At 36.4% G+C, this 17600-nt stretch overlaps 1 protein-coding gene across 13 annotated transcripts in view; it reads left to right on the top strand.

Annotated features, from left to right (window-relative positions):
• RNF145 (ring finger protein 145) overlaps positions 1-17600 on the top strand; it is a 67438-nt gene that overhangs the window by 31172 nt on the left and 18666 nt on the right. For 4 of the 13 annotated variants that reach the window (XM_081035686.1, XM_081035692.1, XM_081035691.1 and 1 more), the window contains 5 exons: positions 2461-2601; positions 4306-4488; positions 8099-8246; positions 9221-9577; positions 11821-12345. In XM_081035686.1, the coding sequence (XP_080891812.1) occupies positions 2461-2601; positions 4306-4488; positions 8099-8246; positions 9221-9577; positions 11821-12207 (1216 nt within the window). In that variant the 3' untranslated portion in view covers positions 12208-12345. Of the gene's footprint in view, positions 1-2460; positions 2602-4305; positions 4489-8098; positions 8247-9220; positions 9578-11820; positions 12346-12432; positions 13444-14390; positions 15700-17600 lie in introns of those variants that run through there. The other 9 variants (XM_081035694.1, XM_081035695.1, XM_081035696.1 and 6 more) reach the window with 6 other exon arrangements.

Here is a 17600-nt window from a genome sequence, read left to right as displayed (position 1 = left end):
GAACACTGCACGCTGAGTGGTATAGGGAGTGAGTGACAAGTTTAAGGCAAATTTATGGTCCTCAAGGAGCATGTTATTTGTTAAGATTGGAAATGTTATACAAAGTTCAATATCAATAAAAATGTCATGTGACAATACCTATTTTAACAAAAAAGGAGGATAAACTTATTGGTACTGAGTCAGATTTTGTACTTTCTGAAAGTATCACTTTTAATTATTAAGTAGCATCTATAAACATGCAATAAATTGATATCAGATATATTTCAATGGACAATTTATTACTAAGTTTCACTGCTATTTACTTTTATGTAAATGTTATAGTGGAGGTTTTATGCAGAATTTTTAAATCCAAAAAGTAATTTAAAGAGAAAGAGATGAAATCGTGTGATGAGATAATAACCTAAGTGTGGGATTGGGGTTGGTTGCGTTTTGAACCAGATTTGTTACCAGCATTGTAAAGCACAGTCAGTAAGCTGTGAATGAATTTGGACTTGTTTACAACCTAAGAAATAATACTGAGATTTTTAGATGAAGCTTAGATATCTTGACAAACTAATTTTTTTCTCTATTTCTTTTTTATACATAGGATAGATTGCCCATTCTTAAAATAAGAATGCTTTAATGTGATTTTCAATATAGAAGTTCCCATATGGTTCTTTTGTTAACTTACATCTTTGTAAGTGTTGTTCTTTGACTTCTTGATGCTCTCCTCTGCCGGGTTATATTTGTGTGTTGCGTTGCCAAAGAACAACTTATTTACAGAACGGAGGATTGCAAGTTTACGAGAATACCCAGACTAAACAAACGAACAAAAAGCGCACACAAACTGAAAAACAGAAAGAAAGTTCTTTTGCAGCTTTAAAACAGAAACTAAAATCAGTAAATTATCTCATTGAAGCGAGACGGGAAGAAAAATTTTATAAATTTCCCTAACTCTTTTACTTCCCTAAAGCTGGGTTGAAACCTTTTGTTTTCTTTAGTATGCTCTTTTGAAACATAGCACCATATTCTCTGCTAAAGAAAGAGAAAAAGAATGTGCTCCTTTTGAAAATGTAATTAAGTTATGTTGTTTGGGTGTAAAAGATTTCTCTGAATATGTAGGCAAGAATATTATGGACTTTCAGTAAAATTTTTAGATATTTCCCAATGAGAGTGAAGTAAAATTTTTAATATTATTTGCAACCATGGTTTTCCTATTTTTAAATTACTGGACAATTTATTTAAACATATTATGGTTTCTCTGAGAAAAATGTCAGACATTTTAGAAATTAGATTTGTAAGAAGGCCATAAAATTACTTATTCTTTTAGCCATCAACCATGATTGATAGATATTTTGGTTCCTAACAGAAAACCAGACATTTTTTCTCATCATAATGTACATTTGTCTCCATAAAATTAGATATTTTCACATATTTCGCGTAAAAACTAACTTATAGGCAGTTGAGTAGGAAGGATGACTGTGTAGCAGGAGCATTGAGCTACTCACACAGTGAAGGGCAGGCATTGATTCGCCTGAATGAATTCCTCATCCAGAAAAATGATATTTTTCTCTGAGATTCTCAAACTTAAGATACAGTGGTTTGAACATTTCTTAGATACTGTGTGAATGCTAAATCCAAACTATTGGTACATAGTATTATATATATTCGCAAAATGCTTGTTAATAAGTTAATATCTAATATGTTCAGTGAAGGTATTGAATGTAATTCCATAAAATATGAAAGAAAGTATTTCTAAGCTTTAGTATAAGGTCTTGGAGTTCTCCTTATAAGTGGTATTCATAGCAAACTTATGTTGAATATCAGTATTGAAATTATTTTTAAATGATGTTGGGCTATATTCTTGGACATGCTTTTGAAATAACCTAGAATAAAATGCATTTATCTGAACCTAAATTAAATTAATTTTAAAGCATCAGCAATATGGAAGATGCTATTGTAGCGAGAGGACATGGGGGTGCTGCAAAGTTATCATAGGCCCTGCCTGGTAGCAGCTTGGTCACATAAGCAATTTCAGCAAGTTACCACATTAGCAATACAGCCTGGACAATTTGAACAGCCAACATTTTTCAGAAGGAACAATGGACAACTACACATTTCTTTTGAATATTATCATCATGTTAATTACGTTTCTTAAGGTTTGCACAAGATTTAAGCCCTTAAGAGTGTTAAGGAGATAGATGATGCGATTGAAGGAGATGCTAAATGAAAGAGGACTTTGTTCCAGATACGGTGCTGTGGACTGAATATTTATGCCAAAGGGCTAGAAAAATGTAGGTGAGGATAACAGGAAGAAGAATGGATTTAAATTAGAGTGGGTAGGAGATTTAATCTCAAATTTTGGTTCGGGATATTTTAATTAATGAGGATTGGATCAAGTTTGGTGACTATTTGAAAACTTCACGTTTCTATTCCAAGTAAAAAATTTTTATCTGTCAATATTTCTGCCCTTTTTTCTAGCATTGCTGAATGCTGCAGCACTCCTTACTCTCTTTTGGGTTTGGTCTTCACGGTTTCTTTCGTTGCCTTGGGTGTTCTGACACTCTGCAAGTTTTACTTGCAAGGTTATCGAGCTTTCATGAATGATCCCGCCATGAATCGGTAAGTTCTTTACTCTGAAGATCTCTAGAAACTTCAATCTTAAATGTAACTTGAAGTAATGGTGAATATTTTTGTTGATGAATTTTAGAGGAAATGGAATTTTGTGGAGTTTTGCTTTTGTTTTTATTTTTTTGAACGGTTGCATCATTGGGATAAATACTACGAAAAAAATTAAATTCCCTTGTATAAAAGATGTATTTTTATTCTGTCACATAATTGCATATTGGACATTTTCTTTTGTCTAGATTTATTTAAGAGATTTCTTGATAGCTTTTTGACCCCCATTTGAAGTTCCCTATTGAAATCAGATTTCTGTATTTGATACTTCCTTATGTATCAAATTGAAGTTTCAAAGGATGCATTAATGGGAATGCAGAATAATCTAGTGGTTATTAAATCACTAAGATCAGGTTTTGGGAAACCCTACTTGTAGAACGTGTCATGATTTCTGTTATCTTAATATAGGAGTTTCATTCATATAACCTCTTCTTAAAGTCTTTAAATTTTATGAAATATTTCAGAATTAGTAGATGGTGAATACTTTGTAAATTGGGGAAACTTGTTTTTGTGGGGGTGTAAATTAGTTTCTTTTTTTATCACAAAATTTTAAAAAACCTATGCTCCATAATCTTCCTGCCAGTCTCAGCCAACACCCTTGTAATAGAAAAAAGGGGGGAGGGCGGGGGCAAGAAAGAAAAATAATTCATATATAAGTTCACAAAATTCATACTACTCACAAAGTACAAAATGAAAAATGACAACTTCCTCCCCCTACTTCCCATTTCCTTTCCCCAAAGGTAACAGCTATAGATGGTTATGTAAAAATTTTTTTTATGTTCTCCCACTCTTCCCATTTTAAAAACTTTATCAATTACAGTTGACAGACACCATTATATTAGTTTCAGGTGTACAACATAGTAATTCGATGTTCATATAGTTTAGGAAGTCGATCACCCGGACAAGTCTAGCACTCATCTGACAACATATATTATGTTGTCAGTTATTAAAATATTATTGACTGTATCTCTTCTGTGGTACTTTACATCCCTGTGATTATTTTAGTTTCTTCTGATTTGTGGTTTTGAAAACTATACCTATCCTTTGCTCATTTCTCACTTATTTGTGAGACTTCTTTATAAATCAAGTCAATAGGATAAAAGGTCTTAGGACTTTGTATATTGTTTCCATATGGAAATTCGAATTTCAAAAGAAAATTTTATTTGTATCCTTTGGTTTTTATGGACTTTACGTCTTTTGGGTCGTATGGTCTGCTTAAAGAGACCTTTCCTACTTCAAGATTATGAAGACGTTCACCTATGATTTGATCTTTTATAATTGTAATATAGCTCATGATGTAAATATGTATAATGCAGTCGATATCTAAGAATGGTAGAAGTATGCGTATGTAGCTCATTAGCCAAGGCTGGTTAGAACACTTATTTATTTATCTTTAGAAGTTGCTTGTTTCGTCCTCGTTGTATGCTAAAATAATAACTATAATATTTTGCATATGTACTGCTATATTATGACTGTATATAGTATTGCATTGATGTTATATGATAAGTTAATATTCCGATCAGGTATTTTTCATTTGAAGATCACAAATATGTAACAACAGTCTAAGCATTTAGATTATTTTCTGTTGGAATTAAATGAGATTCTGATTAGTGTTTGTTGGTTTTTCTGAAAACGTATGCTTTTTAGGGGCATGACAGAAGGAGTTACGCTGTTAATCCTGGCCGTGCAGACGGGTCTGATAGAGCTCCAGGTTGTTCACCGAGCATTCCTGCTCAGTATTATCCTTTTCATTGTGGTAGCTTCTATCCTACAGTCTATGTTAGAGATTGCAGATCCTATTGTTTTGGCGCTGGGAGCATCTAGAGACAAGTAAGAAACTTTCTAAAAGAAATTTTTGTAATATTCTTTACATGAATGTGTTGTCTGAAGATGTTTAGAGGCAGAAAATGGATGAATAATTGGTATTATGTTTTACTTTTCTGTTTTTCCTCTCTCAAGATTCCTACACTTAGAAGTCACATCCAAGGCCATGTAGTTACAAATCAACTTCTTCAGAGAAATTTAATACATTTAAAAATTAAGGACACAGAGCTTAAAATTTATTCCAGTACATATAGCAAATAATACATAATTTTATTCTGTGTGATGCTAAAGGAGAGAAAGCATTGAGAGAAATGTAAATGAAAGAAAAAAATAAAGACTGTTAGGCAGTAGTAAAGATAGACATCTCAGATAGCCTTGTAGACAGTTACAACTTACTAAGGTTAGAATAGGGATTCTTTACACCTTATGGTACCAGATAAAATTCATAGCTGGATTTATGTTCATCTCATATTATAGAAATTTTCTTAAGGAAAAACTCCAATTATTACTTAGTTCTTTAAAATACTATTTTGGCTTAAATTGTGGTTTATATAAGGACATTCAATAAGGAATTGCTTCATATTCAGTGCTACTGGTTTTTTCCAGCATCTACCTACACTCTGATTATTGATTATTTGAAATACCTGCATTAATTGCTTCATTGGTCGTGTTTTAAGAGGGAGCGGACAGTCTTTTGGGAGATAGAATTTTGACAGCAGGTTTTAAAAACATTTCAAATCAACATTTTAATTATAGTTCATCAGATTTATCTTTTTATCCCCAGATAAGAAACCCTTCCAAGGTTTCTTAGAAGCATTTACAATGTTCTAAGAACAATGGTGAACTCACTTAGTAGCCACTTAAATTGTGTTGTTTTGGATTTAAGTAGAATTACTATTTTATCATCTCTAGCACTATGCTTTAGTATTAATAATTATTGTAATCAGCTTAGCATATATTAATAAGGTTAATATAATACTATAGAAACTTTGGAAAAGAAAGAAAAAATACAAAATTACATGCCCATAAGATTTTTATTGAATTTTAACTGCCTAAATTAGGATGTTATGTATATATATGTTTGTGTGTATATAATACAAAAATTAGACATAAATTTAAAACTTTATATAATGTGTATACTTTTCTGTGTATGTGTATAAATGTGTGTATATGTAAATACATACCTACTTCATATAAATAAGTAGCTTAATTTTGAAAAATACATTTAAAGTTTTAAGGCAAATTGCCCTATTGAAGAAGATGATTTAAAATTTATCACCTAACAGTATAGCTACTGTCACAGTAATTCCTTCCTGCCTGCCTTTCTTTAAAAAAATAAAGTTTTGGATCTCAAAGCAGAGCTGACAGGTTTATGTTTGTCTCTTAACTTCTGATAATAAAAATGTTAGGCAAGAAATAATGTGAAACACTTTCCAAAAGTGCCTGGCTTTAATTTTTACCATAGTGATAATGCACTTTCTTCACTGCATTACCAATTATAGAGAGTCCCACACAGAGTAGTACTTAACTTTGTGTGGTTATTTTTCCTTCTTCCTCTTTTTTTCTTGAGATGCTTTGCATAGATTTGAGTACATATTACAGATGCCGATATTTAATTAAAACAGCTTAATTTTGTTGCAACCATGAGTTTTAAACTATTTTGATTGAAATCCACATTTCCTTATAATTATTTTTAAATAATCTGTTCATGTTTTATAGGAAATCATTAAGTAATAATTTTAAGTTTCTGTTCTGTTTACATAGATTGTAATTTTGTTTTTAAGAGTGGGGAAAGCTGTTTGGGGCTCATGCTGATTTCTTTCTAGATCATTGTGTTAAAAAATTACTCCAACTTTGGCTTTTATTTACCCAGGAAATGGAAGTATCTAGTTTTTTCTTTTTTTAATCCTCAGTGGAGGTAATAAGGTCCTACATTATCTATTTGCTTATAAATTGGTTACATAAGGTAAATAGTTCTATAAGTAAACTTGTAAGGGGGAAATCACACCTTTATTGCACACAAAGATTTTTCAAAGCTCTATTTAAGGCACTTGTTGGGGAGGGTTTTTGTATATTTATTTATCTTTTAGAAGTTGGTATACAATCTGTCTTAAATTGGGGTACATTTAAGGAATGATCTATTAGAATATTACAATGTCTGAAGAGGTAAACAAAAGAAAAAATTATGTTCCTTCTCTTTTTGCCATATCTAGGGGTCTCCTCCAGTGTGTGTATTCCACTATTGACAACAAGTAGGGTTCAAGTGGAATCAGAAACTGAAATCTAAGTCATCTCTTGATTTGTTGCATGTCTTAAAAGAATAAAGTTAGACATGTAACTATTGCCCTGTGAAATAACCATGATAACTTTTGTCCTGCTTACATCATAGGGCTTTGCACTTGGGTGGATAGGTAAGAAAAGGTAGTAAAAGATGGAAAATAATTTGAAAAATACCAAGCAAAAATAAATTTCCAAGTTTTATTGGGCACTTACTTCAAATGAGCCTTAGTGCTTAGGATCTGGCCTGTATAAAGGAGTCATTCTTTTTTCAAGGAGTTTAAATTTGGGTGATAAGACTTTTATGTGTGTGTCATATATAAACGTGCATATATATAATATATATGACATATAACGTACGCATACAATATATAATATTTAAAATACATATTTATAAATATCTATATAATTGAAATAATATTGCAATTTAGTGTATGATTGGTTGGTACAGGCGTTAAGAATTCTGAGAGGGTAGGTGATTCCTTGAGAAAAGATTTATGTTACCTGTATAAATAGATTTGTTTAGTTGAGCCAGCTTAAAGGGTTTAGAAAGAGAGTGGAGTGGAGTGAAGGCTTCCTTTTTTCTGGGAGGACAGTTAATTAACTAACCATACTTGCTTATAGTGAGGAACACTATAGTGACAAGTTTGGACCAAAACATTGGGAGTGGAGGTCCTTAGATCCCAGGCCAGGAAGCTTAGAGAAGGTGTTGACGAGTTTACCCTGGTGGAGCTTTCAGAAGGTTGATCTGGATGGCGGTGCCCAGGATACATCGGGGCTGGGAGAAGAGGACCACCAGCTAGTGGTTCTTACAGCACTGTGGTTCTCAGTGTTTTCCCAACCTCAGCTGATACGAGGATGGATATACGTGCTCATCAGAGAGCGTGCTCATCAGAGAGCGTTCCTCCCAGTGACACTGCACTCACAGGAGGAGAGATTTGCATCACAGGCTGGAATGGATGGGGAGAGGATGGCATGTGACTTAAGAACACAAATTACTGTTAAAATTGTTAAGGTTTCATGCTACAAAAGCCTGAACGCACTTTGAAAGCACTTGGACTGGGAATGAAACTGAAAGCAAACTATTGAGAAACAAAAGAATTGATGGTATTTGGCAGTTGAGTAAATGTAGAGACTAAGAGAAAAAGATGAGTCAGGTGACTTTGAAAGACCAAGCCTAGGATATGACTTGCCCCGAAGTGTAGTACAGTGACTGGCGTGGAGAAGGGTGCTCAGTACAGTATTTGTGACATTTAAGCATGGCACAGGACCTATTAGTTGCTAATGTAATTGTGCTACTAGTAACAGGCGCTCTAAAAGAATACTTTGCTTTCTCTAGGAGTTTATGGAAACACTTCCGAGCTGTGAGTCTTTGTTTATTTTTGCTGATATTCCCTGCATATATGGCCTATATGATTTGCCAGTTTTTCCACATGGATTTTTGGCTTCTTATCATTATTTCTAGCAGTATTCTCACCTCTCTTCAGGTAAGCCTTGAAGAATTAATTAACTTTATATAATAACTGATTTTCTAATTTTTCCTTCTAGAAAAGGAGTTAAACTGTTTCAAGATTAATAATTATAAGCGGCCTATTTAGGTGTGCTTCCCATTCTCTTTACTAGAATACATTACAATTATTTGAGCATAGGAGTCAGAAAGGAGGTTATTAAAATACTAGACCTATGTCCCTCTTTTATTTTTTATCAAGGTAATTAAACTTTGCAGTTTCTTTTCAGAATGGTATGATACAGACATGTTATGTAAGTAACTGTAAAAGATTTTACAGTTCATTTGGAGCACAGTTTTTTAGTATATACCTACTCAAAAATATCCACGGGTTTATGATTTTGTGTGTGTGTGTGTGTGTGTGTGTATAGGTTTATACACGTACACATATATATATATAATGTTTGTATATTACAGACCCGATATATACTACACACCACACACACACACACACACAGACACACACACACACACAGACACACACACACACCTCATATTGACCTGGAAATGAATCTTATTGAAACTTGAAGATGGATCTTTGCGGCCTGATTAGTAAGAAGTAAAAACAAATATAGCACTGGCAATAAAGATTTATTCATTGTTCCTTATAGAAGAAAAGGTTCCTTTAAGTTGAGGAACAAGTATGACTACAGAATTAGGAAAATGCAGATAGAATTTTGATGGGTTTTGGCAACCTAGGGAATAAGGGGAAGGGATGAGTCAGGGAAAACTAATTACTAATCAGAATCTTTTAGGGAAGTTATGTCTCAAGGTATGACTTCTTGGTTTCTAATACCTGGATTACTGAGATCATCCCCATTTTAATTGCATCATTGTCTCCTATACATATTAACATGGCATCCTAAAAGTATTAGCAGTGTGTTATTGTTTAAAGTCTATGAAAAATGTTTCTTAGTGATCATATTGTTTTAATATACTTTTTTTTTTTGACAGGTTCTGGGAACACTTTTTATTTATGTCTTATTTATGGTTGAAGAATTCAGAAAAGAGCCGGTGGAAAACATGGATGATGTAATCTACTATGTGAATGGCACTTACCGCCTGCTGGAGTTTCTTGTGGCCCTCTGCGTGGTGGCCTATGGAGTCTCCGAGACCATCTTCGGAGAATGGACAGTGATGGGCTCCATGATCATCTTCATCCATTCCTATTATAATGTGTGGCTTCGGGCCCAGCTAGGGTGGAAGAGCTTCCTTCTCCGCAGGGATGCTGTGAATAAGATTAAATCGTTACCCCTCGCTACAAAAGAGCAGCTTGAGAAACACAATGATATCTGTGCCATCTGTTATCAGGTAACTCGCACTGTAAGAAGCCATTTGGGCGGGGCTCATGTGATGTATCCCTTGGGGCTTTAACCACATTAACTGGGTTCACGTTAAATTTCCAGGCAGAATTACCCCCTGGGTGCAAAGAAAGTGGGCCTCAGAAACTAGGAGACCTGATAAAAGAATTTCCATTTTATTTCTAAATTAAGTTTTTAACTTAGTCCCTCAAATTCTAATTGATTGTTATTTTCAACATTGCTCACCCATAAACAAAGGAAAAACAGGTCAGGTGTACTTTATATTTTACTCCTGAATAAATTTACACACACATATATATGTACTATCAAATATATACTATCAATCAGGAGTCAGCAACTTCTGAAAAGTGGTGTGCCAAGATTCTGACTCTTTTCCTTCTGGTATTCCCAAGGTGGGGAAGGAAGTATTCATTTACTTTTTGTAGGTGGAGAGAGTACATGCCCACTTGTGGGTAGATGGATATCTGAGGTGGGTACAAGCCTCTGTGTGGGTTGGGGTGCAGGGAGGTATGGTAGAGGCAACCAGTTGGTGGACCATTGCAATTGGGCTAATAGCATCTTTGGCATATGTGCCATATATAGTTGATGGTTGCCTTTTATTAAAAAGTGAAAGGTGGTATTTAAATCAGCTTCAAAATATAACAACAAAAAATAGGTTGAGAGTTTAGTCACCAGTCACCTGTGCAAGAGGATGGTTGAGTAGCAGCTTTTACAGCTAAGCTGTACTCTTGAAAGCGTGGACAGAAATTACGGCTACAGCAGAACTTGTTCCTTTAAAATCTCTCTTGGAGTGTGGGCTGGTGGAATAAAACTAGATAGTGGGCAGGAGTATACAGCGGGTGTTCTTTCTCCAAGGCTGCTTTATAGTTTACATAGTGTGTGCATGTATTTGTGTGTTTAAGACGATCTAGAATCAGCATTTTTTTCTAAGAGTAGATTGCAACTGCAACTTTTTGTTGTTACTAGAATATACTTTTGGGTACTAGCAGAATAATGTTTTCCAGGTTGTTTTTGTATATGAGGGGACTGAGGCATAATGTAGATTCCCCCAAGTTAAGGGGTCATCATTTTAGTTCTGGCTCCTCGGTGCTTGGTACCTTGTTGTACGCAGAGTGCAAAGCACAACAAAGACAGATTCATGGCACATCAGCTTCAGCACGTATGTCTTAGTCTATCTCTGGGACTGAAGAGTCCTTTTTTGTATTTCCTGTTGTCACATCACTTTTTTTGAGGTGCTCGAACTACCTGCGAATACCACACAAAAAAATGAAAGTCAAAATGCTTAAGTTCCCAGCTGGCTGCTTTTCCTTGGATGGCTTTCTGCTTAAAAGTTGACTCCCAGATGTTACCAGCTCTTGGCAAGGAATTTCTGTGATAGCCACAACTCCCTTTTTTGGGACTTTAAACAAAACTAATGGTTGAGTCACCAGATGTATGTTCTTAAATTTAAACTTCATGTCCTCAGCCGTCCCTCCCCAAATATATCTTAAGCAAGAATATTAATGCAAAGTATACCACCTCATGTTCCAGTGGTTATTGAAATCGAGTGTGTATAAAAGTCACAGAGGTGGTTTGCTGTAAATGTAGATTTTGTCATCTTCAGCTTCCTGGTTCCATAAGTCTGGGGTGGCCCAAGAATATGCACGGTATCAAACCCTCCAGGTGATTCCGATGCAAGTTGAGAAACACTGGCTTATACAGACCATGTCTTCAAAATCGGATATGTACCTTGTCCCTAATGAATTTTCACTTCCTTGCCAATACCCTGGTATTATGTAGCTGATTTTGTGTCCTTGCTGATAATCTCGTCATGGAATAATCTTCAACTGTTGAAGCATAGCTGGAAAAGTCCTGTCTTCATTATATTTTCTGAGGTTCTCATTGTACTCAAGCCATCCTGATGGAGACCCAGAAATCATACTCTGCAGTTGTGTAACCCTCATGTTGCATACAAAGCGGAACCCAGTTAAGAAGGTGGTTTCTTCCTCGTTTTTGGTTTTCACTTATTTTTAAAAATTAGCGAGTGGTTCTTGCATTATTTGTATAAAGGGGTCTCTGATGACAAGAGCAATAATACTAAAATATAAAATGAGTTTCATTCCAAGATCTATATTACAAATTTTCTATGAGTAATTTGTGGGAAAGAAATGTTACAACTATTACTTTTGGGGGTAGCAGCAAAGATTTTAGATAATAGACACTTAGGAGGTATCTTCTTTTCCTCCCTTTTAGGACATGAAATCTGCTGTGATCACGCCTTGCAGTCATTTCTTCCACGCAGGCTGTCTCAAGAAATGGCTGTATGTCCAGGAGACCTGCCCTCTGTGCCACTGCCACCTCAAAAACTCCTCCCAGCTTCCAGGGTTAGGGACAGAGCCGGTTCCACAGCCTCATGCTGGAGCTGAGCAAAACATCGTACTTCAGGAAGGTACTGAACCCCCAGCTCAAGAGCGTCCTCGAGGGGCTGGGATGCAAGAAGGTTCTAGGGACAATAATGAGTGCACTGCCAGCAAATCAGATAGCCAGGAAGGGACTTGTGAGCCCAAGGAATATCCTTCTAGTGCAAAAGATGGAGCATGTCCTGTTGAGGTGAGCCCAGAAGAAAAGCAGCAGGAGTAGCGCTGTGGTACTCTGGAGGGGCATTCACACCCAATGGAATTTGCGCTCAGATTTGAGGAATGAATGTAGGAAGTGATGAGGTAGGAAACTTGACATTCCATGGATCTAATCCAGCAGTACTGTCAGTGGAGACCACCTGCTTTCATGCCCTTGACATTGTGGGAGAAATTTTGCAATGTATGCTAATCAAAATATATTTATATATCCTATGCTGATGTTTTGTAGAGGTTTGCCAAGGAAATTCAACCTCAACAACTTCAGAACTGCCCCTGATATGTAAGGGATAAGTAAAATCAGATCTGAGTGTCTGAAAGGCGCTAAAGAAAGGAGGATAAAGAGCATAAGGACAACATGGGAAGAAGCAGGCAGAAGTGCAACTGACATTTCACTTCTGTGGGACAGGATCATTCTTATTACAGAGTATGAGTAGTGACCCACCCCTTTTTCCACCCATTTCCCTCAGTTAATTGGAACTCATTCGGTGATTATTGAGTTTTGTACAGCACTGATGGAAATCAAAGATGTCAAAGGGTTGATTGTATTCCGAAACTGAAGCACGCTCATACTTCGTATGTGCTTTAGGGGAGGGGTGGGTGGGCACTTGGGCCTTGCGGGTGCATTCATGTAATCTGAGACTCTTGAATTTTCTGATGGAGTCTTCAATATTTTGATGTATATGAGACTTTTGTTAATATTTGTATACTGTGTTGGCTGTGTGAAGTAAACTAAAACTCTAATGAACACTTTGGAGTCCACGGTAGTGTGGGAGGCCAAAGTGGGAAGGGCTTTAGGGCGCTGATAAAGGCCTGACGTGTACTTTCCAATCCTGTGTAATGTTTAATTCTTGCAACTGAATCAAAACAGTGTTAAATTATGGCAATATTTGCACTTTGGGAATGAGTACATAACTGTATGATCACACTCTGCAAATGCCACTTTTAAAGCTGTTAATAGACTTTGCACCTTTTCTTTGTCAAGGATGTGTCATATTTAAATTTTTACATTCATCATGGCTATAGGTAGAACTGGGGGGGGGAATGTAATTTTTTTATGGGAATTTTGATATGAAAAGAAACTAGTCATTTATTTATACAATAGGCTTGGCTCCAAAAGTGTTTTTCAGACTTGGTATTATTCCTAATGTGGGACGTGACTTTATTTTATTTTTAGTAGCAAATTTGGATGTAGACTGACAGACATAGCTGAATGTCTTAATAAATTTAAATTTGAAGATAACTGTTTTCTTCCTGTGATTATTGTTGTTATTGTGTTTTGTTGAAATTCTCCTCTTAGGAGGTTTTTCTTTTTATCCAGCTGGGCTTCTTATATTTTGGTCCCTGTCAGAAATGCCCTGGAGATGGCAAAACACTTTGATTGGCAAGGGCTAACCCTGTGACGTCTTCTTTACCAGTGGCAGCTGACCTAGCTCCGCAGCAGAAGTATCTGGGAAGCTTTTTAAACAATTACACTATCTTGAACCCCACTTCAGACCTACTGAATCAGCTTTTGGGGGATGCCTAAGAACGTGCATTTAAGAGCTTCTTGGGTGATTTTGCCCAACGGAACTGACACCAGCACAATTTTACGTTTAGAAAAGAAATGGCTCGAGTAGAATTTCTCCCCAGGTAGAGCTGGAGGTTTCCCACCATCCTTGTGAGTCCTTAGGCAGAAAACAGAGCAGATGGCTCCCTCTAGTGGTAGTCAGGCTGTTCACAGACCTAGCTGTGATCTCTGATTTAAAAAACGTTCTTTTCAGCCTTTGTGTAAAAGGTACATGTTCGAATAGTAAACTTTTTGGTGCCTTTTTTGAAGGCATAAAACTGCAGACAAAGTGGCATAAAATTGCGGATAAAGTGAAATCATTTATGGCATGGTGAACTTGGCCAGCCTTTAGAATTGTTTATACTTCTGACCAAAGAACTCTCATATAGACTAAGGAAAAGTACTCAGGTATCTTAATAAAAGTAGAGACTTCTTTGGCATGAAGTTTCACTTATAATACACTTCTTTATCTCCTAATAGCACAGGGACCCCAGCTCTGTTTAGCAAGTCAGCTCAGCAGCCTGGTCGACAAATAATACTATCAGTGTGTATCCTTTTGTTTCAGTCAGGAGAACTATCTTATGTTGTAGTAACGACAGAGGTTTATGTCTCACACACGTTGCATATGTGTCTGTTTGCAGGTTGGCAGGGGTGCTCTATGCAGTGCAGACACTCAGGGATCTACGCTGATGGAACAGCCACTGAACCTTGCTGATGGTCTTGGCAGAGAGAAAGGGCTCTGGAAGGCTGTACGTTAGCAATGGCGCGCTCCTCCCAGCAGGGGGCGCATGTCCCTTCTGCTTCCCACCCTGTGGCCAGAGCTATGGCCCCACCAGCACAGTAGGATGCAGTTCAGGCTTTTCTTCTGTGGCCTAGAAAGAACATACTAGCAGTTCTGATGATGACCACCCCTCAGTTGAAGCAACACCTAACTTTAGGAGCTCAAAATATATCAGCTGAGAACCTCTGACTTCATTTGTTCCTTGTTGCAATATGCTGGGACGGTAGCATTGGATAATGCCATTTGTCTTTCAGATTTCTGTTTTTCAGCCATTTTTGTAAGTTTCCAACACACTGCCCAACTTTTGACCTAAGAAGAACACATAAAGTTTAGCTACCTCATTTGTACTACTGAAGAGAAAACAAAATATTTAGATTTCCCTTCTATTATACTTGATCAAATTGAGTGAGAAACTATCGCATCCCTTATGAGCCCTTTTTAGGCCACTTTTCCTGTCCACATAATGATTTCCACTATTTTTCAGACTGTGTACATATTTTCACCCACGATCACTTTTGTCTTAAAAACTTTTTATTACCTTATGAACTTGGACACCAAAGTTAGTACTAAACAGTCTAAACCGTCATACTACCGTGGTTCCCCGAAAATAAGACCTAGCCAGACCATCAGCTCTAATGTGTCTTTTGGAGCAAAAATTAATATAAGACCTGGTCTTATTTTGCTATAAGACGGTGTATAACAATATAATTAATATAATACCGGGTCTTATATTAATTTTTGCTCCAAAAGACGCATTGGAGCTGATGGTCCAGCTAGGTCTTATTTTCAGGGAAACACGATAGTTAACACATATTTCTAGTGAGTGGTGTTTTTCATTTTATAAAACTTGTCCTAGTGATCTAAATCTAGCGGTTTGCACAGTATGTCTCCAGAGGTCTGATTTTCAAGCATTGGACTGAACGTGACGCTTCCTGCGGTCCCTCAATAGGGCTTCCATATTTGCTCTGAAATATGCCATGTTTTCATGAGCATTTTACATCGACACACTGCTTTCCTGAAAGGTTTTAACATGTCAAATTGTGAATGTAGTTGATTCATAGAGAAGGAAAAATTTTGTGGTTTCTCAGATTAAAAGGGAGGGTTTTGTCCATGACTGTGTTAATGGGACAGGAGCCTTATTAAGTATCAATAAGTTGTGTGCCAATTTTGAAAAAAAAAAAAAAAACACCTGTAAGAAACAAATTTTACATTCTGTTGCTTCCACTTTGGTTTTCATAAAAATAGAGATTTTAAATAGGTTCTAGATTTGAAGAAAGATTTTAGAATTGTGTCACATTGAAAGTAGGAATTACAAGGTTTTTATTCATGCTAAATGACTTTTCAAAATACTTTTTTTAACTGCATATTTTTTAACACTGCGTATTACCTGGGACATTCAGTATTTGAAAAGCATAGAAATCACCGATAATCTCACTTTTAGAATTAGTTTTTTCAAGTTACTTTTATATTGGGTGGTAGCAGAACCCATTGACAAGCACACCCACACACCCAGAGGCATTTCCACTTCTCTTTTTAAAATCAACTGCTTATCATTCCGCTTCTGAAATTCAAATAGATTCCAGTTTTGTAATTTCATCAGTTAAGGCACACCGGTTTCTACCTCCTTTGAAGACAGGAAACTGACATTTAACAATAGGGATTCATCTTACAGGAAGTACTTGCTTAGAAAATAATCAAAAATACTAGGGCCCGCTTATGGAAACAGCCGTTCTTGTGGCCCCTCAGAAACTGCCTTTCTCAACCCTAGTGGGTTCGGCGTTCCGTTGCAGTATATGGGCAAAGTTGAAAGTCAAGGTAGGACATTCCTAGTGAAGACTGAAAACCCTGCTGTCAATTACAAGGCTGGCATCCTGCTTGTTTTCCTTGGTCTTCCCAACAGTGACACTGCTGTTCTCTTTCTATTTTTTAATGAATGATGGCAATTTGACCCTTACTTTTTCTTTCTGTTCCTAATAGATACAAGCAACTCCTTGTTTTCATATTGTTTTGTATGTTCTAAGGTAAGACAGTATGGCTTCTGACTTCCTGGAAATAATCATCTCCATGAATGTAAAAGAAATGCTGAGCCAACTCTAGATGGAATATTCTGTTCCTTTCCAAATGAGAACTTGCCAAACTGAAGTCATTTCTCTGAGTGGCGTCAAGCCTGCTAGTTTCCTTTGACAATCCTTTATTAGTCCCTTTGGATTTAGGGAAAGAGGCATTGGGAGGGGTGAGAGGAGCCTTGACTCAAAAAGCAGGAGCTCTGAGCTATAATTTTTATTCCCTTTCAAGCTGTGTGATACTTGGCTAACCTTTGTTTTTCTGGGCTTCAGCCTCATCTGAAAAAATGATCTCCGAGGTATTGTTCTGTTCTGAAGATTTTGTCCATCTGTATTAATCTTTACCACAGACTAGGTGATGAATCTCACATATATTTTTATGTGCTATGCAAATGTTAAACTTAGCTAAGGTTTGATTCACCACTGTGTTGCCAGTGCCTGGCTCAGGGCAGGCCTCTTAAGTATCTAGTGAGTGAACAAATGAACTTAGGATGTGGCTCCTTGTAGAAACCCTGTAATTCAAAAGTGGCAGAGAGTGTTGTTCTAGAGGCAGAGAGCAGAACATTACATGCCAGCTAGATGAAGTCATTTCTGTGAGTGGTTTTTGATGGTCTCACTGAATTCAGATACCGAACTTGGAGCTTCTAGAACAGAGATTACAAATCTGGGGCATACAGGTGAAATCTGGGCTGATGAATTTTGCTTTGTTTTATGGTTTGGCCTCAGTGGTGCACTTTAAAATGATATTTTCAAAAACATTTGAATTGGTTGCCAACCATTTAAAAAATTGCAAGCTTATACATACAAACTCAATTTTCCAGCTTCTCTTGGAAAATTGGAAGAGCCGGCTGCATGAAGTTACTCATTCCTGCCTGGTAACAGTTGACAGGAGCTGAGGTGGGTCAAGTAGGATTTCTAATTCACCCGGGTCCCCTCCCCACCACGGCCTGCTTTTGAAAATTACATTGTTGTCAACAAACTCTTTTTTTTTTTTTTGCATAAGAGAT

Source organism: Rhinolophus hipposideros, assembly GCF_964194185.1.
Source record: "Rhinolophus hipposideros genome assembly, chromosome: 23".
In the NCBI taxonomy this organism is placed as follows: Eukaryota; Metazoa; Chordata; class Mammalia; order Chiroptera; family Rhinolophidae; genus Rhinolophus; species Rhinolophus hipposideros.
Note: the sequence above shows the minus strand (reverse complement) of the source record. Positions and strands in the feature narration are given on the sequence as shown.